General features: G+C 38.4%; 1 protein-coding gene across 2 annotated transcripts in view; it reads right to left on the minus strand.

Annotated features, from left to right (window-relative positions):
• The window catches only part of TYRO3 (TYRO3 protein tyrosine kinase), a 76890-nt gene that overhangs the window by 22374 nt on the left and 28528 nt on the right, over positions 1–25988 (minus strand). Inside the window, exons 5-9 of one of the 2 annotated variants that reach the window (XM_026664607.2) lie at positions 22518–22604; positions 14134–14249; positions 4469–4640; positions 3832–3974; positions 1564–1708 (exon numbers count right to left, since the gene is read on the minus strand). In XM_026664607.2, coding sequence (XP_026520392.1) covers positions 1564–1708; positions 3832–3974; positions 4469–4640; positions 14134–14249; positions 22518–22604 — 663 coding nt within the window. Of the gene's footprint in view, positions 1–1563; positions 1709–3831; positions 3975–4468; positions 4644–14133; positions 14250–22517; positions 22605–25988 lie in introns of both variants that reach the window. The other variant, XM_026664605.2, reaches the window with a different exon arrangement.

The following is a 25988-nucleotide window of genomic DNA, read 5'->3' on the forward strand; positions in this document are numbered from 1 at the left end:
CCAACTTTATCTTGGAGATGTTCACAAGTCATATCACTCCACTCAGTGTGGCTCTTAGTTCCTCTGAAATGTTAAATGTAGCTTTTATGTATCAAAAATCTGTATTCCTCTGGTTTGAGAAAATATACCCATGCGGGAAACTTCCAGGAAGAAGTGAAAAATCAACTGCTTCCATTTGGAACAATTTCCCATTCCTCCACTTTATGCCCATACTCTCTTAATGCTTATTATGCAGGTAGTCCTCAACTTACAACAGTTTGTTTAGTGACCATTTGAAGTTACTTTACTGAAAAAAGTGACTTATGACCATTTTTCACACTTACAATGGTTGCATCATCCTCATGGTCATGTGATGAAAATTGAGGTGCTTGGCAACTGACTCACATTTATGACGGTTGCAGTGTCCTAGGGTCACGTGATCACCTTTTGTGACCTCCAGACAAGCAAAGTCAATGGAGAAGCCAGATTCACTTAACAATCATCTTACTATCTTAAGAATTGCAGTGATGGCAAGAAAAATCGTAAAATGGTGCAAAACTCAACTTAACAAATGTCTCACTTAGCTACAGAAATTTTAGGCTCAATTGTGGTCATAAGTCGAGGACTACCTGTACAATGGATAATTAAATTTGAGATAATCTATCATAATTGAACATACTATAATATTTATATAGTATTTGCAATGCATTTGTCAACTAAAAAGATACTCCTCTGGTCTTTTTAGCTGCCAGAAAAAGGGAGTGGGGGAAAACAAGGCCTTCCTTAAATGCCAAGATGGCAGCCCAAAGTTGTCGGAGCATAAGAAGGTTATTGGCGAGCATGATGGATGACTCTTGGAAATGGATGTGTCCCATTGGAGAAATCACATCCAGGGGTGGGGGGGAAGACCAGGGTCAAGGGGGAAATGTATGATGTAATTTAGTATCGGCTGCATTCAGCTTACGTCAACATGGCCACTCCTAATAAATCAATTTACTTTTCTCTGAAATGCGGCTAGAGACTTTTGATTTGAATGAGGGTGGATTCGTTGGAGCCCTGACAGCATTATTTACACATTCTTGTAATTCAAAAGATTAGCAATTAACAATGGCTTCCTATAATTCTTTTATAACTAAGGGCAAAAACTGTCAGATACCCTGATCTGAGAATCCTTATAACCCATTCGGGGGCCAAAAAAAATCTCAAATGCAGAAAATATCATTTCTATTTATCTAGGCCATATCATGCTTGCAGATTCTTTCAATCATTTTTAATAATATAGTAACACCAAACAATAGTAGGGGAGCCATTTGTATTATATTGCTCTTTTCCTTCATTTGTCCAACGTTCCCTTACACAGAAAATTTGTAATACTCCCAGCCAGTCCCTGCTTCTGCTAGATTGTTTGAAGCTGCTTGTTTCTCATCTGTGAAAACGTAATACATATGCAGCTGGGAATATTGGAAAGAGCACAGCCAGAGGAATACAATGGTACCAGCTCTCTCGCTGTTCCTCATCTGATGCACCATATTAACAACAGCCCATTTTCCTCAAACACAAACACTTCCTGCATTTGCCACTTACCTATTAAATCTTGGGATGTAAGCAGTAAGGGCTCACTCCAGGGTCCACAGCCGGCTGAACTGAGTATACAGACCTTGATTAGAAGGTCTTTTAAGGGATTCCACATAGAAAGGTTAGCTCTTGCTTCCTTCACAATCAATTCCCCCTATAACCAGAAAACCACAAATGGTGCATTGTCATTCAAGTGACACTTGTTCATTATTACTTTTGAATGAGAAAATCAATTTCTTCTGTTCCAAGTTATCTAATAATCTTGGGATCATGGTTTGTTGCACAGTCTAGTATTGTTATCTGCCCTTTCCAAAAGACAGTAGCTTGGACTTACTTGCTACAACCATAAGAAGTTATTTGTGTTTCCGGCATCTCCTGTTTGCTGACCTGAACTGTTTAGGTTGACAAGCAAAGCTATTCTAGGGCAATTCAGAGTCTGAACTGTTCTACTCCATGCAGCTGCTTGCAGTCATTGCCTAATTTTCCACCTTTATGAAATTCACTGGTTTTCATCAAATAAATTCTGTGCTTCAAAGCCCGGAAATCAAGACTTATGCATAGTCTTTGTCATACAGTTACATAGTAAATAACTGATGATTTGATTTTGCACTAAATTGTGGCATTATTTATTGCACAATTGAACTGTGGTCTCTGAGCCAAACCTACTTTGTATCCACGTAAGGATGGAATTACTGCAAAAAATATTATTTTCTAGTTTAGAAATAAAATGTCCATAATGCAATAATGGGAGAAATTTAATTCCATCGTATTAAGAATTAAATCTTTCTTCCCAGATATCTCCTGCTCCCTACCCCAGTTCATGTATGATTGGTATATGTTTGTCTGGGGCTACTTGATAACTCAATTGTTTGCTATATCAGCAAACTATTACCACTGTTATTAAAAGAAAGGAGCAGTGTAGTAACAGTTAACAGAATCCCGATTCGGCTCCCTAAAAGTAGCTGACCAAATGCATTGGTAGACAATAGTCCTATCATTCCTAAGTTTAAAAAACCTGGGCACAAAATTACAATTTATATCTGGCATTCAAAGTCGCAAAAATCAGTAGTATCAGATAACAGAACAAGTTATCCTCAGCCTCTCACTGGTGAAAGAGTATGTGAGGTAGGGCATTAAACCGGAAAGTTCGTGTTGAGGCAGACAATTTTTTAGTCTATTCCTTACACAGGGTTTGCAGTCCAAAGAACAAATACAATATGCATGTCTAATATCTAAGCTGCCATGAAGAGAAGCGTATTCCAAGCATGAAAATTGTAAGGCTTCCTACATTCAGGTATGCCTTAAAAGAACTAGCATTACCTCTTCAATCCCTACTATTTCAATCCCTAATATTTCTTGCTTTCAGTCGTCCTAGCAAATCTATTCTTATCAGGGTGGCTAGTTTTTAATTTATACTCTCCAAGACTAAATCAGTTATATCTGTGCAAAGCAGTGTTATCCTTTCGGGAATATATTTGAAATGCCTCCACTTTTTAAGTATTTCTTTTGTTTTTTTGAGGGGAGCATAATTCTCCAGCCTTAATCAGCAAGTTAAACAAAACCAGATGCAGAATAAATGCATTGACAATACACAAAGAAACATTTCTCACTGCAAAACTGATCACCATTACTCAATGTGTGTATGCAACAAGCAGCACAGAGGTGGTATTCAACAGGTTCTGACCAGTTCTGGAGAACCGAGAGTGGAAATTTTTGAGTAGTTCAGAGAACCAGCAAATATCACCTCTGACTGGAGATTTTACCTTCCTTCCCCTGCCACGCCCACCAAGCCACACTCACAGAACCGGTAGTAAAAAAAATTTGAATCCTACCACTGAAGCAGCAGCCAAATTTTTAGTATGATAAATTTCGCAACTGCCACCATAAAAACACAAACCTTTGAATACACATCTTACCAATATGGAGACCCAATTGCTTTTATGGGCAGTTCTTTCTAACCAAGCTTCTTTTTTAATCATTCAAATTACCTTTTAGAACTCACTGACACAAGATGCAGTGAAATCTATTAGCAGTATTTTCAATTTATAAAGGTCATTTATCACTGGTAAGAAGGGTCTATGGGTTAATTAAACTTCTGTGTTTGGGCATTTAAGCATATTGCACAGTCATTATTATATTTTCCTGCTTGATCACTAGCTAGCTAAAGGATGATGGGGGTTGAAGAACAATCCATTGGCAGACTATATGGATAGAAAAGGTTCTCCTAAATAGACTTTGTCCTGCTTCATCAAGAGGATATGTTTCTCGGTTTATTACCTGAGTTATGTTATCTTGGCTCCACTCCAACCTGTATCCTAAGGTATTCTCCCCAAACATTGCTGGAGCTACTGCTTCCCATTCCAAAATCAGACAAGAATCTCTTTGGATAATGCGTACATTTTGTGGAGTACAATTTGGAGCTGCAAGGGAAAGAAAACCGCAATGTATCTGTTGTGCTGTTTAAGAGAGTGCTACTGAATGGCAAGCCTCAAAGGACAGAAGAGCTTTAGGAAACCCAAATATCCTAAATGCTATTAATAATCATTTATTAAATTTGTGGTTAAGTTCTACACAGTCTTCTAAAAGGTTTCCCACCTTTTCAACAAGCTCTAAATTTTATCCAGATGTGTGTTGGCCAGTAAAGAATTCTATTCTATCCTACTTGGAAGAACTAATAACAGCTTCAGAGTTTCCAATTAACTATACAATAGAAAGCAACAATCATGGAGGCCGATGATTGATTGCTTGAACCCGGCCCTGAGGTTTGCACATTCCTTACAATCTTTGTTTAATCAGACATGCAGTATATCTGTTCAATTAAATCAGGAAAGTTGCTATTTTCCAAATGTTTTCCGATTCAACAAAAAACAATATTTTTTAAGAGTTTCATGCACTCTATCCCTCTAAGTCTTACCTAATCCCAAGGTCTGAAAATAGACCCAATCTGAAAAAGGAGAGCTGCCCATCTCATTAGAACACTGAACTCGAACACTGTAATTGGTGGCGTGCTTTAAACCTGGCAAAGCCCGTGTAAAGGGAGGGACAGAGAAAACTTCGGTGACCACCTCATCCTGCAGCTCAGCCACCTGCTGGGATAAAGCAAAAACATGAACAAACAGATTCGTGGATTTCACATAAAATGCGTCATTTGACGAAAATCATAAATCCTTAGGAGAGTTGCATCAAATAAATGATGTATTACACATCATCTTGGCTTTGGGCCATTGACAGGCAGTGATGAATCCTTCAAACAGTTGAACCCTGTGAAACAGGAGAAAACTCTAGAATAATCAAAAGATTAGCATAATGATAACAGCAAACATACAAGGACCAAAAATTTGTGACTGGAGTAATCTAGTATTTTGAAAGCTATTGCCAATGGCTCATGGGCCTTGATGAACAAACAAGCGTATTCCATAAATACAACCTCAATCATTTCCTACCCTTACTTATAGCTTCAGTAAAACTGCAACGAAATGCACTAATGGAAAAAAAATGAGAAATCTCATACGTCCTACAATAGTTCTGAGATCTTACAGGTGAGACTTCTTGGAATTGCACTCACCTCTGGAGATCAACAAGAGGAGGAAAGCTACTACGTGAAAATAACCCTGCATTTTTAATCTCTCCGGCTAACTGGGCTTTGTACTTTGATGTCTTTTTTAAATTTTTTACCAACCTATTTTGCACATTTTTACTGATTCCCTTTTATCACGTCAGCCATCTCTCTTGGTTTCAAGGAGAAACTTGTTCAATTAGTCAAACAATTATTGTTTTAAAAAAATCCCACATTTTCATTTCACGTTAGGCATGCACACATATCTTTTCTTCCTGTATCAACACCAATGAATCTGTATACGTCCGTACTGTATGCATTATGGCTAGGGATGACAGTATGAGCGAGTCTGCTTTTCATAATGGTGCCTTTACAAGCATGTATTCAGCTTTTTTCTCTGGTCCTAGACAAATAACAATCCCTCCTTTCCTGCAAGCACCAGGGACTGCTAGTAGTAGAAAGATAGCTCAGAGGGTAGTAATGTTTACAAGTGACTGCACATTTGCATTTCTTTGCTGTGGTAACCCCCGTCTCTACTTGATCTTTTTATACTAGACCATGGCTGCCTCGCTAAACTTGACAGATCAGAGAATGAAATGCTTCTTTATTTTTCCCAGCATGGGACAGAAATGGATGTAAAGGGGAGGGATGGGGGAGGAGGGAATCCACTGTCTAAGAAGTTTGCAATTTGCTTCTCTCTCTGCTTCAGCCGTGGAAGAAATGATTGTAGGGAGGAGCCTGGAACTTAGAGAGATTAGCACTGTGTGCAGTGACCGATGGACGTGCACGTTAGGAAGAATAGGCTGTACCTAGTACAAGCAGGCAGAATTCTAATGTGCAAGAGGAAACTCATTCTAATCTGTCAAGTGTCCCAAGAAAACAGCCATAAACACTGTGCAGGGGAGGGTTGCATGCAGGGAGTAGAGGTAGAGCCATTAACTCAAAGGGCTCTTTGGTTTCTTGAAAGTCATAGATAAAAAGGCATTATAAAATAGACAAACTACAGCCTCTGCCTAGTTGCTCGTGCTTTCAAAGTTACAGTTTTCTTTGTCCTTCAGGATTAAGTATAAGCTGAGGCCAAAAGCACCTGGAGAAATTGCATTTAGTCCATGGCTCCATTACAGGACTGAGTTGAATCTAAAAAAAAACCAAGGCTTTAAAAACAACCATTCTGTTTTTCTTTCTTTCTTCCCTAGTTCTGTTTCTATAACATCACTCAAACACCTTGTTCTGTCAGCTTGATTAGTCCTAATCATAGTTGTGCCCATGCAGTCACCACAAATCAATGCCTCAAGCAGAGGCATTTTATCTTAATCAAGCAATCACTCAAATATTTTGGAAGAAGGTTATCTTTTAAATTTAAGAATACTGATTGCTATAACAACTCCCTGGAGGAGTCCAGGGTAAGCTACATTATAGAGATGAATCTGATCATTTAGAATAAAGGGGCTTAAATTCTCAGCTGAAATTCTCATCTCTCCTTATAGATGCCCAGACTGAAGAACTAAATACGTAATAAATTTGCAGTTCTGAACTCATCTGTCCAGGCTGACTCATGGTTTTCCGCAGCAAGAAATACAAAACATACTATTTATTTCAATATATATAGCACTTGCTTCAAGGATTGCAAAACTCCAGCCCAGTCATTTCTCTCAAAGTCACAAGTAAACAGCTTCATGCCACACCAGTCCTTTTCAAAAACAAAGTCCATAATTTCATAATTGAACTTATTCGTCCTGCTTCTAGCCAATTGTATTCCATGTAAATTCCTGAATTTTTAAAAAATATATAATGGCTTTGTTAGGCTCCTCAACAATAAATCTACTTAGCTGGTTTTTCTGTGTCCTTGGAAAGCTATTTTTGCAGTTTCTTGCCTAGTCAGCCTGAAGGATCTCTAGTCCTTTCCCATCATCTCAATTGCTATTGAAAAAAGACACTAAACATTTTTTCTGTGTTACGCTAATAAATTAATATAAGGAACAGATACAAGTCACAGATAAAATGTTTAAGTTCAAAATTAATCAAAGTGATAATAAAGAAGAAAAAGACTTGAATATTTTCTTGGGGGAAAAAGGCTGTTTCTAGTATGCTGCTCCTGGAAGGGAAGAGTTAATTTTTTTCTTCCTCCTGGACTGCAGTTGGTCTTTCAAACCTGTATTTTGTCAAAAAGGCTTGAAAAACACCTTCTGCTGAGGACTATAGGAAGCTTTTCCAAACCTAACTCTTCGTGATCAGCATCTTTAGCAGTTGACAACAAAATGGAATCATGTATATTATGTACTTGCATCCCAAAATCTGACACAAATACGTATGTTGCAATGATTGGTGGCCAACAGATCTAAATATATACTGTACATACATAAATTTGTATGATCAGACATTATCATTTTCCAATCCTTTCTTCACTCTATGGTAAAACTTTTCAAGGCAATTTTCAAGTATTTAGGAAATAAACATACAGGTAGCAGAAATCTTCAGTGCCCAAATAAGCTGTGAGAACTAGCAAATAAAATTTAACTGTCCAGTTTAAAAATCCCTGAAGAGTTACATTTATCGTGCCAACTCAACTAGTTTAAAAGAAAGTTACTGAGAATAAGTGAGCTTTACGGGATTTCCCAGACCTAAAAGAAAGGGGTTTCACCCAACAAAAGACAGCTGAAAGGGATTTTCCCTTTGCACTTGTTTCAGAGCCAGAGCTTTCAGAAAAATCTTATAACTCTAAATGCAGATGGAAAAAAATCCTTTGGGTAACTTGGCCTCAAACCATTTAAGCTTTAGAGCCTCACCAGTACTTTGAACCAAAATGAGAGTTCAACGGCAACCAGAGAAGCTAATGAAAGTACCAGTGTCATCTTGATCCCATTGTTACTTGGGTCAGCAATGTAATGAAATAATAGGGTACTTACACCCTACTAAGGCAAGTGAAGCATTAAGAGGGTACTTCCTATAAGAGGACAGAAAAATAACAAACTGGAGAGATGTGCGTGCGCGCGCACACACACACACACAACTGGCAGTAGACATTCGGTAATTATGATTGGATAGTGAAATCATGTGAAACAAAAAACTAATTCTGACCATTCTGACCAAACTAGTTCTGAACCTTTCAACAGAAACAGTTTATACTAATATCATCTATTCCAGGAGTGGCAAACTCTATTTCATTGAGGGCCACATCAGAGTTATATTTGACCGGGGGGGGGCAGGGGGGCATGGCCAGCTCAACATCATTCGTGTCAGGGGCGCCTGTGGCGGCTTGAGTGCTCTGCCAGCAAAAATGGGCTCCCAAGCTCCATTTTTGGCTGTGCTGGCCTCCTGCCAGCCTCTGCCAGAGAAAACAGAGTTCAAGAGGGCAGCCCTCCTAAATTCCGTTTTTGCTGACAGAAGCACTGCAGGCTGATTATTTGCTGTTTCCAAGGTGGCCCCGCAGGCCAGATCTAAGCACCCTGTGGGCCAGATCCAGCTCACGGGCCTTGAGTTTGACACCCCTGATCTATTCAGACAATGTAGTTCTTGTTAAATAAAATGTTGAATGATCCACTAACAGTAAACAAAGAGACTGGCTATAATACTCTCCTCCCTGCCTACCACAAGAAGAGGAGAGAATACAAGTCTAAATTTATAATTTTGGAGTAGTGGCACAAGATTTTGAACTAATTATATCCCCATAAAACTTTGCAGAATATAGGCAACTTTTGAACAAATAAATTTAGCCACTTTCTCATCAACAGAAAATTCCAAAGCATCTTCAAAAACAAATCCAGGTGGAGTAAATCACAGTAGTCCAACCTAAATGTTAAATCCATGCATAAATCTTCTCTAGACATGGCCACAGCTTACCACCTCAGGAAAAAAATTACTGCTATCATCATTACAGATCACCTCAGGAAAAAAATTACTGCTATCATCAAAGTTGTCTCAACACTAAAAACTTAGGAGAACTCCTACACCGTATATTTGAATTTTAGAAGATATCTCTAATAACAACTGCAAATGTCTATTTCACATGGGCTTCTTTCCTACAGATAGTATCTCCATAGTATAAATTAAGTCTCAGCTTCTTCATTTCAGAGTGAGTATGACAGGCATTCATAGGTGTTGCTTTGGTCAACCCCAATTTTGGTTTTGGTCTGCCCACTGCTGGAATGCAGTCATGGAATGAATGCACGTCTTATGAGCGTATGTGTGCCTCAAAATGAAAAAAAAAAAAAAGGTCTCCACCCTTGTTTTGAGTGCTGTCTCTTATTCTTGACTCTGCCATGCCTCAGGACTTTGGCTTCTGGTGTTTCTGCTTCAGGGACACCTGCAGCTTAGTTTTGTCAACAACACATTGGAGAACTGTGTGAACAGGTTCAATCTGAGATGCAATTACCACAATCAATTGCTCCAATGCACGATCAGGTTGCAAAGCTTGTTATTGCCTATTGTTCAATGATTCCTGTTGGGACAGGCCTCAGAAGATTTGATGCTTGAGACAGAGCAGGAGCAGGCACGTGTTCCTCAGCCTTTCTGCAATATCCCCAACAACTAAGTGATTTTTGTACTTGAAGCAGAAAATCCCTCAAGTTCTCTGTCTTTATCTGAAACTCAACATGAAATGGTTCATTCATGATTTATATACTTCTTCCTGAAGCTCCACAACAATATAGCTTCAGAAATGCATTGTAATGTTTCCTATGGAGTTATGGGCCAAATGTTTTCTCATTGGCAAGAACTTTTATATGTGGGAATGTTTTTATTCCTCCCCTTTCCTGCAGTAAAGATGCCCCATTAGTATCCTCCTATGCCATTTCAAAGGGCACTCATGGTGATACTGACAAGGGATGTCCAGATGAAACCTGCAGTGTTTGTAAAACCAGGGCACGTAAAACATAAATATAACTTGTTCCAACACTGAATATGAAAGGTAGAAATGAAAACTTGACTGGTAGAACATTATGAAGCTGTAAGATTCAGCAAAGTAAAAGTAAAGTCCATTTTATTCGCTTTTTTTGGGGGCGGGGGAGGAATTAGCAGCAATACCCTAGCCTCAGTTATCCATAATATTAAATGTGATCCTAATTATATATATTTAATTATGGCATTAAAAAGATGCCATATTTCCTATTAGGATTTGATGCTAAATGGGGTCAAATAATGTCCTTTGACATTTAAAGGATTCAAAGGCCTATTAGGCCATCTCTGCCTTCAAATCAAAACCCCTTGTTGCCTGCATATCAGTAGTTGTAAAGATATACCAATTCCAATTTGGCTCACAGTCCACACTTCTGAACAAGATTTTGGTTTTTTTTTGAAAGTTTTATTTGGGTTTTCACAAAAACAAAATACAAATAAAACATCTTTTTTGAAAATAGCATGGTCCCAGGTTATCACTTCTTCATACAGACACCAAACTCAATTTCATGCTCATTTTTATATTCTATTCCATATCTTATTACCGCTTTATATTTTCTACATAGTTTTCCCCTCTTTTAATTTTCTCAACTTTATTTTAATTATCTCATCTCAATCAAATCATTATATTTATACTTTTGTCTGTCCTGTTTCAATTTCATATTATCTTTTCTTATTAAACAAATTTTTCCCTGTAGTTACCAATTGGAGTATGACACCTTTATATCTTTTAATTTTATCCATTCAAACTCTTATTTAAGCTTCAATGTATACCTTTAAGATTATAGCATTCAATATAATACATAACTTCCAATCGGCCTTCAGCTTTGTTCGGGTATTTTCCCACGTCATAGTAGTGGTGCTTTTAAAGTTGTAGCAACGTTTCAGCAGAATCTCATCTGCCATCATCAGGCTTCTGTATTGTGTCCATCTGTGAGTCAGACTTTTACAGTGGTTTCAGATTTAAATTTGGGGCAGCCTATTGCTGTGCCAGAATGGTTTTTTCTTCATCCTGATTGGTTGGGAGTCTTGGTCTGTGTTTATTGGTCTCGGAGTTTGCTGTGTTCTGCTTGATTGGTGTCTCTAATATCTTCTGTCTGTTTTTTTGGCTCTTTTTGTATCTTGATTGGCTGGCAGCATTGTGTTGCTTTATTGGAGGCCTTTAGTGCAGCTTGGCTTCGGGTAAATGGACGGCTATCATTAGTTAGGAAGCTGGGTTTCATCTGGGTGCCTGGTTGGGATGTGTTTGAGCTGGAAGTATCAGGGGGGATCTGTTTGTGCCCAGGTGTTTGCTTGGCTTGTGGTGTGGAGATTTTTTTGTTTGTGAGTGCAGGCTTCCAAATGATTGACAGCCTGGTGGAATCATCTCTTCTATTCATGCTTTCTGGTCTTTTTTCAATCTCTATGGCTTCTCTGATGATTCTGTGGTTAGGATTTTCTATAGTGGCTAGGGTTTTGTTGCCATTGAAGTTGATGCTATGACCTGTGGCTTCCATGTGTTGGACTAGTGAGGAAGTGTGTTCCAGCTTTTTGAGGCGGGTGCTTATTCTTCTATTGGTGTATGTATGTATGTATGTATGTATGTATGTATGTATGTATGTATGTATGTATATATATATATATATATATATATATATATATATATATATATATATATATATATATATATATATTCTTAAGTTTTCGCGGTACTTACATGTATGGCCTTCAGCTTTGTTGGAGTATTTTCCCACGTCATAGTAGTGATGCTTTTAAAGTTGTAGCAACGTTTCAGCAGAATCTCATCTGCCATCATCAGGCTTCTGTATTGTATACAATACAGAAGCCTGATGATGGCAGATGAGATTCTGCTGAAACGTTGCTAGAACTTTAAAAGCATCACTACTATGACGTGGGAAAATACCCGAACAAAGCTGAAGGCCATACATACATACATACATACGTGTGTGTGTGTGTGTGTGTGTGTGTGTAAATAAAGCACACATTCCATTCCAATTCAATTCTATCATTAATATTCATTAAAATCTTAACATCTTTAATATTTCTTTTCAATTAAATATCATACTTCCTTGGGAACACTTATAAACTTTCCATAGTTAATTCTTTTTTTCCTATATTTCTCACTTATATTTTTATAAATCATTACTAATAATTAAAAATGTTCCCATTTAATTCTTTCAATCATTTTAATTCATTTATTTATTACCAAACATTCAACTACATTACAGTAAATATTTTGTCCATCATTTTAATCACATTTTCTAAAATTATTTCTGTTTATAATATAACAATGCTATCTTATGTACCTTTGCAGAATCCCTTTTGCAATTAAATTTTCACCCATTATCTCTAAACAAGCTTATGGTTACAATCCTTATATCTTTTCCCTGTTTCTCCATTTCTTGTTTCTGTCTTTTACAACTTCTTTTCCTTGCCTTCTTCTCCCTCTTTTTCTCCCTCCCCTTTTCACCCCCTCGTCTCTCTACTTCTAACTCTCTCATCTGTAATCCCCTCTTCTGTTGCTTTCTAATATTATACTTATCTTTCAAATTCTTCTTCTTCTTTTTGGTTGTTTTTTCTAGTCTTAAACCTTTCACTCTCTTTCCCCTCTTTACCTTTTTCCCCCCACTTAAAATTATTTGATCATTAAAGATGGCTTCTTCTTTGTCCCAATCTTCTTGTTCTGCAAGCGTTTCTTGTTGTTTCTCATAGTTCCAGATCTCCATTTCTAAGAATTGAAATATGAAGCCAAAAGAACCTCTCCCTTCTTGTGCATCTTCTTTCCATTTTTTAAGTTCCATTTTCAGTTCTTCTAAGAGTGATACCATTTTAAAGACTTTTAAACAACCACCCGGTTAATTTTAGTCATCCAGAGGCAAAAACCAAAAACCACCAAGTAATCCGAATAATCCAAGGCTGTTTCTTTCTGCTTCTTTTTTCCACTTTCTCTTCCTGGGGTTCTATTATTTTGTTACCAAGTTTCAATTAAGATGTATCTTTGAGGAATCTTGTTGAAATTTCACTGTAAGTTCCTTTTAGTTACAGTTCCATTCCTTAGTTCCAGGCAGTCTCCTCCATTTTTCCAGATCCTGCCCTTTTATTATTATTTTTTTCTCCTTTCCTGCTTTTAAAAACTTTTAAATATCCAGAAATCTTTATTATCCCTTTGACTTTTATTTTCAGCTTAGATGCCTATTAATGTCAAAGTGGATTTTTTTCAATTTCTTGCTTAAGTCTCTTAGCTGTCAGTATAAGGAAGGGAAGAAAAAAAAACCTAATCCTTTCCCTTCTCTCTCCTTCGCAGCTTCAAAATCTTCTTTGGGAACAATGTTATTAAATTTAAATTCCAGGGTACCTTATTTGTTGCTTTTGCTGTTTGACCCGGTCAACCAAAACTTTATCTTCTTATCTTCCTCCTGCACATTCTTTTCCAGTCGAGTTCTTCTTTGTGGTAGCCATTTCTGACCACCGCTGCAACCGCCTTTGGGAAAGGGAGTAATGGCCAGCTGGGGAGGAGAGATGCGGCTCTCCTCAACCCTGTAGGCAGTCTTCTTCACCACCTCTACGGGGTGGCTTAGCCCTGAAACCAGCCGGCTCGGGGCGCTCCAGTGGCGAGCACGGATCGAAGCCTCACAGAGACGAGGTTTCGATCTGTCGCCGAAGAAGCTCAAACCGTAAGCCCACACTTCTGAACAAGATTTTATGGTCTCCTCACCACTCTCCCTCCCACTCCTTCTCTCCCTCTCACTCCCTGTCTCTCTCTCCCACCCTCTATTTCTCCTTTAGATATTTTTATCCACCTTTATTATTTCCATAGATAATTCAAGGTGGCTAACATACCTAATACTCTTTCCTCCTCCTATTTTCCCCACAATAACTTCATTCTGATCCTTAGCAGTTTATCAAGGCGTGGACACAGAATTAGAGGCCTGCTTGAATGCAGATTAACTTTTTTCCTAGTCTGCTGCTTGTGACAAAGTCAAACAAATAACATTAGATTAAGTAATGGGGAATTTATAAAGCTCCATTGTTTAGAACAGTGGAAGCTCAAATTGGAAAACAAGTTCTGGTCATGCAAAAACGTTGAACAGTTTAGTTTGGAGAAGGACATATATGTAATTGTTTCGTACCTGTACCGTACAAGTGTGTAGGGGAGAAAGGCCATCGAATCCAGATTGCCAAGTGACACTGGCATTGTTGCTGGTGATCTTAGTGACTGTCACATTGAGAGGTGGAAAAGGAATTGCTGAAACAGAAGGAAGATTTTTAACATATGCAAAACTGAGCGGTTATTTACATAGAAATGTGCAAGTGCTACAGTCTGGGGAATTTGGACAAGATCCCTGAGAGGTGCTAATTGAGCTATGAATGAACAGAGGTAGCCTGCTCATGACATTATAAATCCTGATTAACACTGCATATCTTTTTTTCCGAGTTGATGGTTAAACAGACAGAGAAAATAAGGAACATTTGTTGCTTTCAAAAACATTCTGTTATGGAATCTGAGAGTCAAGTGTTACTAGCAGGGGTAGGATTCAAAATTTTTAACAACCGGTTCTGTGGGCATGGCTTAGCTGGTGGGTGTGGCTTGGTGGTCATGTGACTGGGTGGACATGCCTTTGTGGTCATGTTATTGGCTGGGTGCGGCCAACTCAATATCACTCACATCGAGGCACGCATCTCTCGCCTGGCCTCTCGTGACTTTGGGGATGCTGCAACAGTTGTAAGTGTGAAAAATGGTCATAAGTCACTTTTTCAGTGCCATTGTAACTTTAAATGGTCACTCCACACAAGCAAAGTACCCACAAAGGAGGGGGAAAAAGCTCCAAAGATGTTCCTGAGACAGGAAGTCTAGCCCTGCCAAGACTGTAATAAGGATTAACGGAGAGGCAGTTTCTGTAAGCAACACCAGAATGTTTCCTTCCTGCCTTCCTTACAGGATTAAGCCAGTAATTTCTTCTAACAACGGTTCTCCAAACTGCTTAGAATGTTAACATCTGGTTCTAGCGAATAGGTGCGAACTGGTAGGATCCCACCCCTGGTTAGTAGTCTGACATATCTTAAACCTTTCGAATAATATGTTCTTTTTTCAGGCATAGTACTACCCCCTATGTCATACTTGCACGTGTCTCCTATAATATTACTGATTCACACACACACACACACACACACACACACACACACACACACAAACAAATGTTCTTTTAAATTTCTTCCATTAGGTTGTAGTCCAACTTGGAGTGTCACTGGTGTGTAGTGTATAATCCCTGCAGTTTTCTTGGCAAATCTTGGCTGGCTTGCCATTGTCTCCTTCCTAGGGCTGAAAAAAAGTGACTGGCCCAAAGTCACCCAGCTGACTTTATGCCTAAGGTGGGCCTAGCACTCACACCTCCCAGTTCCTAACCTGAGGGACTTAACCACTACAGCAAAGTAGCTGCCATTACTAAAATATTGGAATACATTGGAAAAGAACAGGATTAACAGAAAATCTACAGAAATTCAGAAAAGCCTATTCAATTTTTATAAAAATGTTCCGTGAAAATGTAAAATGGGACATTTTAAAATCTTTATTAACGAACAAGTGACTCTACGTCATTGACTACGCATCCATTTACATTTATTCTGTTGAGATAATTGAGATCATCAACCCTTTTAAAACTTCGACCTCATTCTGAGGCTTGCAAAAATTCTGGGTATATAATGAGATTCATCTGAGTGATACATCACCCAATGTGAGAACAGCGTCACTTTCCCTTAGCCTCAGCAAACATAGAAAGGGATGCAATTGCTGCTGAAGTCATTGGAATCACTGATGGTGCAGGCAAGCAACTCTCATTCAGCTGGAAAACCCTTAGATCAGCGGTGGTATTCAGCCAGTTTGCACCAGATCGGGCGAACCAGTAGCAAGAATTTGGGGTGGGTCACCGAACAGATAGTAAGTTCTGGCTGGCCACAACCCCCACCCGGTCACCCTCCCACCCGATCCTCGCTCACCCCACCCGCCTGCCCCTTATTCGCCTAAGGTATTTCTTTCTTTTTCCCCCCTCCCGATAATCAGCTGTACATAAGATAGCTGTGCCAGGACTCCCCTTGCTGAGGCCCAGGAAGGCAAAAAATGGAGGGAGGAGCTCAGCCCCCCCTCCAGTTTTTGCCTTCCAGAGCCCCAGAGGAGCCTTAGGGAGCAAATACCCCCGAAGCTCTTCTGAGGCCAGGAAGCTCCCAAAATGGAGCTTCGAGGGTGCTGCCTGCCCCTCCCATGCTCTGTTCCTTTTCTTCCTGAGCCCCAGAGGAGCCTCAGGGGAGAAAAAACACCGCCCCAGAGGCTTCTCTGAGGCTAGGAAGCTCCAAAACGGAGCTTGGAGGGGTACTGCGTGCCCCTCCCATGCTCTGTCCTTTTCTTCCTGAGCCCCAGAGGAGCCTTAGAGGAGCAAAAAGCGCCCCCTCCCCGAGGCTTCTCTGAGGCTAAGAAGCTCCCCAAAACAGGTGGGATCTGCAAAAAAGCCACGCCCACCCAGTCACATGGCCACACCCACCAAGCCACGCCCACAGAACCGGTAGTAAACCGGTAGTTTTTGAATCCCACCACTACTCCTGATTATGAGTCATAGTTGTTTGGCAAGTTCAATTACTGTCATTCCAGTATTTTCAAGGTTGTATAAAAAAAATCTGGCATCAACTGAAGCTTCTATGTGCATGCATCAGTACTATTATATGGAAGAAGTTTGACCTTTTCCATATTTTCCTGCCCAAATTTCTATACTCTCCAAATTAGCTTGCATAATACCCTCCGATTAAGTGAGAAGATCTTTTGACATAGCACCCAATAATAAACCTGATTTACTGGAGAAATTTGTTCTTGTGTTTATTTTATAGCCTTTTTCAAAACAATTGAATGTTTTTTTTAATTATTATTCTATAATATCATTAGTGATTACGGGCTTTAAAATAATTTACATTTTACAGTTTGATTTCTGAATTTGTAATCTATTTCTCTTCTTTGTTGTTTTATGTATTATTGAGCAGTTTTGGCAAGTGCCCAGAGATGTACATTAATTAGAAAAACAAATCATATTAATGGGTAAAAAGTCTACACCCAACCCTTTGCACTACTTCAGAATTTCCACATCCTGAACCAACTTTATTCATGCATTACATATGCATATGGCAGGCACTCCCCAATATCATGTGTTTTTAATTACACTATTACTCAGTATCTGAATACTTCAGAAGAGAAACCACTGTTCAGGAACTGTTTCTCTTACACATCTGCAGATAATGCACAGAGGAGACTAGCTTAGATACGTGATGTCAGGGGCAAGATATACAGAGTATATAATTCTTTGCTCTTATTTTATTCGTTTCTGCTCTATATAAATATAGTATATAATTCTTTGCTCTTATTTTATTCGTTTCTGCTATAGTATATAATTCTTTGCTCTTATTTTATTCGTTTCTGCTGTATATAAATATGACATTACAAAAATTTAATGTCTTCTACACATTAGTCACACTACACACTGAATATTGCAGATACTACTTCCACAGGTTACCTATGGATCTTATGAATACAAAAGCCACCAACACAGAACCAAACAGAAATTGGCAACTTCAAGGAATGATCCATCCCTCTAGGACCCTTTTGATTTAGATCAGGGATGTCAAACTCACGGGGTGCTTAGATCTGGCCCACTGGAAACAGCAGCCTGGGCCGCAGTGCCTCTGCCAGTAAAAACAGAGCTCTGTTTACTCTGGAAGAGGGTTACAGGAGGCCAGCACAGCCAAAAATGGAGCTCAGGAACCTGTTTTCGCTGGCAGAGTGCTTGGACCACCACAGGCGCCCCCGACATGAGTGACGTCAAGCTGGCCATGCCCCTTGCCCCCCCCCAAACACAATTCTGATGTGTCCCTCAATAAAATTGAGTTTGACACCCCTGATTTAGATCATCCTGGACAATCGACTAAAAACTGCTACATCTCCTTGCTAATTACATTGCAAACGATGCCAGGAAAGAACACATCTTTTCAATTCAGGTTTCTATGAAAAAGCTCCAGGCATGCTCTTTCCATAAGTATTCTCAGATTAATTTCTTTTTCTTTTTTCATTTGTACCTTATCACTGTTGTCATCATGACATTCATTGGCAATATTTCATTAAAAGTATATAGCAAGACAGGATAAATTTGAAATGAAAGGAAGTCACAATTTGGATGAGTCTCATAATAAAGCACATGTTTGAAAGGAATATGAGAAAGTACAAGGAACTATCAATGAACAGGAAAAGAAAGTGGGAACGCATAGGACCGGTTGCCTAATCATCACACATTTTTTTGTAAACACTAGAAATAAAAAGGGTAAAGATTTTGATGACACTGCTGTTTTGAGAAAACCATTTCCAATTTCTTCCTTGATTTGTTGTCTTTTTAAATATAAATTCAAGCTGGTTGCCTCTCACTTCTCTTGTTCTGGCCCATTTTCCTCTCGTTTACTCTCAAGCTCCTCACTCTCCATATGTTCTCTCAGATCCACCCCTTCACTGCTCCCGTCATCTCCTGTTCCCACTCATGGCTCAATGGTTCCATTCATGTTGCCACTGGTTCTTGAAACCAACTCCCACTCCTTGCTTGGCAAATGTTTCCTCTTACCTTTCAATCTTGCCTAGTAATTTGCTTGCCATTAGTTTCTAGAGCAGAAATTCCTCATACTTTGTTTACTTGCAGTGCTTCCAAATATCTTACCCAAAGAGTTCTAATTACATCTGAAAATTCAATCCACGCTAAAAAGCTAAATTTAGCTTCTCCTCATCTTTCCAAAGCCCCAAATCTTAGAAGCCTTATTTTTGGTCACCATTAGGAAGAGGGGACTCAGTTCCAATCCTTGTTGGCAGTCTATTGCATCCAAACAAAGACAGTGCAGTTTTTTTGTCAAGAATGGAAGAGTTAAAGAATTAAATAATATCCCCCTGGATCGGACCACAGTTTGAAGAAGTTGGAAATTGTTTCCCACTGTTAGAGTGGGTCAAATCAATTCGAAAGTGGCATATATAAATAAAATCAAGATATCCACCCCCTCGCTGTGATTTGTTGGAAACAATCTAATGACCTGTTTTGAACATATCCCAGACTGTATGACACAGCTCTAAGGACACCCCGCAACTTCAGTACTGAAATTCAGCAGGAAAATGACTGATTTTCAGCAGCAGATTTGGATCCACACTTCTTCTGTGAGGAAAAATGCTCTCATTCTCACTCTGATGCCCACCTATCTGCAGAGCAGAGCAGAGCAGAAAATTGCTCATTTCTTTCAGGCCCATCTTTTCAGTTTATGCCATTATTGCACCATAAGGCTTTTAGCACCGTGCTAGGTTTTATTTATTTATTTGATTTGTCAATCGCTTACAAGATACAGGTATAAGAATAAACATAGTTTTGAATACATGAGATAGATATTTATAAGAAAATTAAAAAGAAACAATAGGACAGGGACGGTAGGCACGATTGGTGCGCTTATCCATGCCCCCTACAGACCTCTTAGGAAAGGGGTGAGGTCAATAGTAGACACTCTAAGGTTAAAGGGTTTTGGGGTTTGGGGAAGAAACCACAGAGTCAGGTAGAGTATTCCAAACGTCGACCACTCTGTTGCTGAAGTCGTATTTTCTGCAATCAAGTTTGGTGCAGTTAACTTTGAGTTTGTATCTATTGTGTGCTCTTGTATTGTTATGATTGAAGCTGAAGTATTCATTTGCAGGTAGGACATTGCAATGTATGATTTTATATACTATATTTAGATCGGACCGTAGGCGGCTTAGTTCTAGAATTTGTAGGTCTAGCGTTTCAAGTCTGGTGGCGTAAGGTATTCTGCAATGAGTAGAGGAGTGGAGAACTCTTCTGGTGAAATATTTCTGGACTTTCTCAATTGTGTTAATATCAGTTACGTAATGTGGTTTCCAGACTGATGAGCTGTATTCAAGTATTGGTCTAGCAAATGTTTTGTATGCTCTAGTTAGTAGTGTGATATTACCAGAGAAGAAGCTATGTAGGATTAGATTAACAACTCTTAATGCCTTTTTGGCTATGTAGTTACAGTGGGCTCTAGCACTTAGATCATTAGAGATGAGTACTCCAAGGTCCTTGACAGAGTTTGGATTATCAACAAGATCTTGACTATTTAGCTTGTATTTTATTTTCTGGTTGTTGTTTTTTGCCAATATGTAAGACAGAGCATTTATTTGTTGAGATTTGAAGTTGCCATTTGATTGACCATTCTGATACATAGTCAAGGTTGAGAAGCTGAATTCCAGCTCTTGATCTAGAAGACAATGCCCACCCCAATATAACAATAAGCCTGTTCAGATCAACACTGGCTTACAGCGCCAAACATCCCTCCTTCCAAATCATTCTATAAATGTAAAGCTTTGCACTGGTGAAAGGTAGTCCAAGGAGCATCCTATACCCTTGAGCTGGCACAGCACTAAGTAACAATGGCTTAGTTGGCAGATCATTCTAAACCAAGAAAACCTAAACAAATTACTGAACTATCGGCAAACCTCAGTACTTTCTTTCTTAAGTGTCACTTTACACCTGCCCTTTTCAACTCAACAGTTCTGTATTTGACTTCCAACTTGGCCTTAACAAAAGATACAATATACCAGCATAATGCAAGATGGATGAAAAATCACTATGGGTAACCCTCACTTAACATCCTCAACTGAACTGGGAATTTTGATCCCAAGTCACTGTAGTTGCTAAGGGGGTCAACACCTGTCTTGAGTATATTTTACGACTATATTTACGATGGTCAAAAAACCAGTCATTGCAGTAGTTACATAAATCATGTGATTGTTAAGCAAATAAATCCATTCTCTCGAATAGGTGGTTTTTGCCACTTTCTGACAAAAAAAAAAATAGCAGAAACCAAAAAAAAGTTGCAAATCATAGTCACATAACCACAGGAACTGCAACCAGTTGTAAATGCCAGCCAGGTGTCAAGTGCCTGAAATCTGATACACACACATACACACACCTAGGGGGGACATGAGACAGTTGCAGCCGGAAATTTTGGACAATGCCTTTTGGGGGATTTACAAAGTAGGTTGGTAAAAGCTTTGAAGATTCTTTTCAAATGCCAAAGAATGATGAAAGCTTAAGTCCTGTGATGCTGTAGGAATGATTTAAAGGTCAATATTGAGTAGAGCAAAAAGAAAGAATATAAAGTTGCACTATTTGACCAGAGATAAGCTATTTGTCTGATATTTCTATTAACTCATGATGAACTATTTGCTGAACTAAGATTAAAATGTTGATTTATGGACTGCGTATGGATAAAAGTTAGGTTATGGAGAGAACAGTGTATTTTATGTGTAACATTAAAAAGGGTGAAAAGTTAATCGATCAGCTTATTCTCAGTGTGATGAAGGTTGGAAACTTCTTCTTTACTCTTATCTATGGTGCCTTTTTCTTTTCTTTTCTTTTTCCCTGAACCTTCTGAACTTTTTTTCTTCTATTTAGCTTGTATTCTGTTAATTAAAAACTTCCATAAGACTATTTTTAAAAAGAAAAAAAATCCGCTCTTCTCATTAATTCAACTCATTCATAACAATATACTCATATATTCTATTTTGCACAACAAGGAATGCAGCCAATCAAGCCCCAATTATATATCCTTGCCCTACAAAAGTATTAATTATTCTTAACCTACACGTTTAGTTTCTTGTTAAATAAGAGAGCAAATTGTGGGAGGAGAAAAAATTACTTTAGAAGCAAACTATTGTTATGCTTTAAATGAACATTTAGTGCTACGAAGTATAGAACGATATAAAAGCAATGTTTTCCTGAAATGTAATTGTTCCAAGCAGTGGTCTGTACCGTTCTGCTTTCAATAGCTCATGAAAAGCCAGTTCATTTGAGCAAAAGGATGATGGGAGACACTTTGGCTGCCAAGACACCAAATCTACAGTATGCCTGCCAAAAAGGATGCTGTTCTCATTTACACATTGTAGACAATGTCATGATCACAGGCATCCATAAGAGAGACTAATGATGAAGCATACATTGCACTGTCGTGACACGAACCACATAATTGACTTTCTATATATAATGTCATGGCACAAGAACAAAAGACTGGAGTTTATGCTATGACATTCTGGCTCATTCCATCTTCTCATATTTTTGTACCTGATGCTTTTTTCTCCTAAAAAGACCTTTGATACTGTTTGTTCCCTTGTATCTCATTCCCTTCTTGAGTTACTAGTGGTTTATTTTTATTAGCAAATTTTCCTGCTAAAGGGATGGGCCTGCATAAAAAAAAAATAGTGACTATTTTGTTTTGAATTTTATTTAATCTGTTAAGAGCATGGAGAATCAGCTAAGAAGTCATGTGTGAGGGTTGTGTGTAGCAGCTTTAAAACGTGGAGACAAAAAATTACTGTAGCTTACTTTAGACTATTTCCCTTTTCCTGTGAGAGAATGCACCTCCTTCTATGTTTCCATTTGTGAAAAGATAGGAAATGGTCTCTCACCTTTAATCTGTACAATGGCCGTCCGAGATGAAGATAATCCCTTTATGTTATGGGCTTCACAGGAGAAAACTGTGCTTTGATTAATGCCTAGAAATCAGTCAAGAAAAAAGAATACTTAAAAAAACCAGAAAACAATCTAAATATTTAATAATCCTTTAGTATTTTACAGTTTCACACATGGCTCAGATTTTACCTATGCAGCTCAAAAGACTGAACTGAAAGCTGATCCCAAATTACGTGGCTGTTTTGTGTACATGTTGGTGTATTTATTATTTATTTATGGGTTATGGTCATCCAATTCCAAAAGAGTCTGGGTGGCATAAAAAAAACAAAAAACCTCGATAAAATAATTCAAACATAAACCTGCACAGACAGACTGGACTAAAATGACCTTTAAAAAAAAACCACAAATCACAACACGCCCCCCCAAAATACACCAATACACGAATCCCAGCCCTGGATCCAAAGCCAGGTTTTAATAGTTTTTTGGAAATCCAAAAGGGAGGGCACTGTATTTTTTGAGGGGGAGGGGAAGAAGGGAGACTGGCTGTTCCAGTGAAGTGAAGTGAATAAGCTGTTTCAAAGGCAAGCTTATAGCAGTCTCCAGGAAAGGGATCACAAACATAGTTTAATAAGTTACTGTTTCCTTTCTAAATTTTGCAAATTTAGTTTCACCAAGTGTGCACATGAATGATGACTATATATCTGGGAATATATGTTGGCTTTACTATTAGACTCCAGAAATAAAAGCAGCAGAATGAAAAGCTTTCAACTAGAAACACCACACTAGCTCTTCAGAGCCATTGTCTGCACACCCTGTGAAGAAAGACAAACTTCTGCCTTTCCTCTTCCTTTCGAAATTACGTTTTCATCTACATTTTGGCCGATTGTTATTCTTTATCTAGAGAGCAGAATATTGCATGCTCATGTAAAGGAAGTTTTTTTTTTTCTATCCAGAATAGACCAAAATAGGAGCATGGTTAAAAAACAAAATCAACTATGCTTTCAAATCAAAATGGAATTTCCACTTCATTTTGAGCTTGTAAAAATCCAAGTAATCATGCTTGAGCAATCTGAAACTTATTTAAAAGAAGTTTCATCTAATCCCATAAACAAATTTCCTGTAGTAGAAAAATCTTGTAAAATGATCCCTCCGTGTCATAGGTTGGTAGAATTGCTAGGTAATTTACAGGTAGACCTGTACATGTATATACAGTATGTATGTATACATTTATAGAGAGACAGCAGCTCTGATCACGCTTTGCTCGCATAAACATGAAGCCAAAAGCACCAGCCTGAAGATGGCGAATGGTACCTTGTTAAAACATCACCAAGATACCCTCAATCTTACATGGGAAAAGACCCGAACACGCCAAAACCTGCAGTATGTATGTATGTATGTATGTATGTATGTATGTATGTATGATAAATCAATTTAAAACTGCAGCTTAATAAAACATTAAAACAATGCAAATACTGTATCAACAAGATATCTAAAAAATACCAATAAGTGTTGGGAACAAACCCCATAAGAACTTAATAGAACAAAAACATCACATCTCACAGACCATCTAATCCCCAAACCCTGGAACATACCTGGGTCTTCAATGCTTTGAGAAAGGCCAGCAGGGTTAGAAACAATTTAACCTATGGTGTTCCATAGGGCAAGATTAGGGTTAGGGTTATGCCATTTTTTAGTTGAGGAGATCCAGAGTGTGCCCCTCCTGTCACACTGGGTGGGGCAAGTACAAACAATCAATCCCTTACATACTGTAACTCCCTTCCCCATCCTAACCATTAACCATGATTTACAAATTCTATTAGTAAAATTTGGAAAACCAAAACAACCTACATGACAGCTTAGTATTATATGTGAACAGATTACTATAATAAAGATCCCCAAGAACATGGGATGCCTACTGAACCCAGAAGCTGGGAAGTTCTAAGTCCAATGAGTCCAGGGCCAATAGCCTCGACCTTCAGTAAAGGGCCTTCTCTTCTTCAGAATAAATCACTGGAAAGAGGTTATCCAAATAGGATGTTTCTGATAAGTAACAATTAGCTTTACCGTTCCTACAATTATTTATGGTATAACAATGGGATGGAAGGCCAGCCAGCCAGAAAGGGAATGTTTCTTGGAATGTTTATTTTGTCCCTTAACGCACCCAATGATAAGAAGCAAGGCCTCTGACTGGAGCTTAATGAACAATTTCCCCCAGGCAAAAGCATTGACTCTGCTAGTATTGTTGACATCTTGCTGATTGGAAGCACAGAACTATTGTGACTAGGAGAATGTATTTTTAAGCTCCCTGTGGAAGATTTAGAGGAGCAATGAGATTCTGAATGAGTTTATAAATTTACTTTTCAATGTCCAATTTACCCCGCTGCACATATTTTTCATTTTGTTTTTGTAATTACTTGTGGTATTGCTTATGAAAGAAACACAACTGATACCACCAAGTTCCCGTTACTTAGAAAACTGGAAGTGGGGAGCTTTGAAGAAAATACATCTGTGAAAACTGGTCTCTGGGGTTTTTAATCTCATCATCAACGTGCCTTGTAGGACTCTTTTCAAAATATGCTTAAGTCTGAACTATAGATGAGGCTGCCTTTCAGGAAAGCATGGTGTTCTGTCAAAACTTGTCTGGAGCAATCTTTATGTTATCTTCACTAAAACTGAAGTTAACAAGCAGAAGTAGATCAAAAGGTGAATGAAGAGATGTCAACAAGTTTTAAAGCCTTCTTATGAAACCTCAAAGTTGCCTATTTTGCTGATCAAACAATGAAAACATTCTTGTTGCTCTTTCATACAATACTCAGCATGTTCCCAATGTCTTCTAGGTATAAGGCAGATATAAACACAGAAAAGCCAGACTGTACCCTGAAAGGGTAATCAACTTTTTAATATAAATCAATTTAATCACTGAAAACATTGCCTCTTCCCACCCCACTTTCTTCCTGGTCTATTATTATTTCCTTTTAGCATTTCTGTGCTCTTCTCTGCTGAAGCCAGGGTTTTTTCTCTTTCTTATACACCTTTGTTCTTGTATGCCTAAGGAACTATAACTTTTTATAAGGTTTTACCAGATTCATCTGATCCTTTTCACTTCCTCCTTAGTGTTTGTGCAGAACGGGCATTAAATGAAACAGGACAGGTTAGGGCTTAGTTAAGGGCTTTCCAACCACATATATACCTATCTGAGGAAGCAATATTTCCTTTCAGTTTTAAGATAAATATCAACAAGAAATTCTCCTTTGCAGGTCCTTCCATTTTGTCTTAAATCTAGAATGTATTTTATTTGCTCCTAAACATAAGACAAATATTCACTACATATATATCTTTAAATTTGTCTTGAAAATCTCAAAGTTCCATCTTGGTGGTAATTGTTTAATCTCCCTAGTTGTAGATTCAAGTGTTTTCTTTCACCCACTACAAGCTGGTGCACATAGTAGGCTTTTGATATTTGATAT

Source organism: Notechis scutatus, chromosome 1, assembly GCF_049901735.1.
Source record: "Notechis scutatus isolate UNSWTSFEM ecotype Mainland chromosome 1, rNotScu1.2, whole genome shotgun sequence".
Lineage (NCBI taxonomy): Eukaryota > Metazoa > Chordata > Lepidosauria > Squamata > Elapidae > Notechis > Notechis scutatus.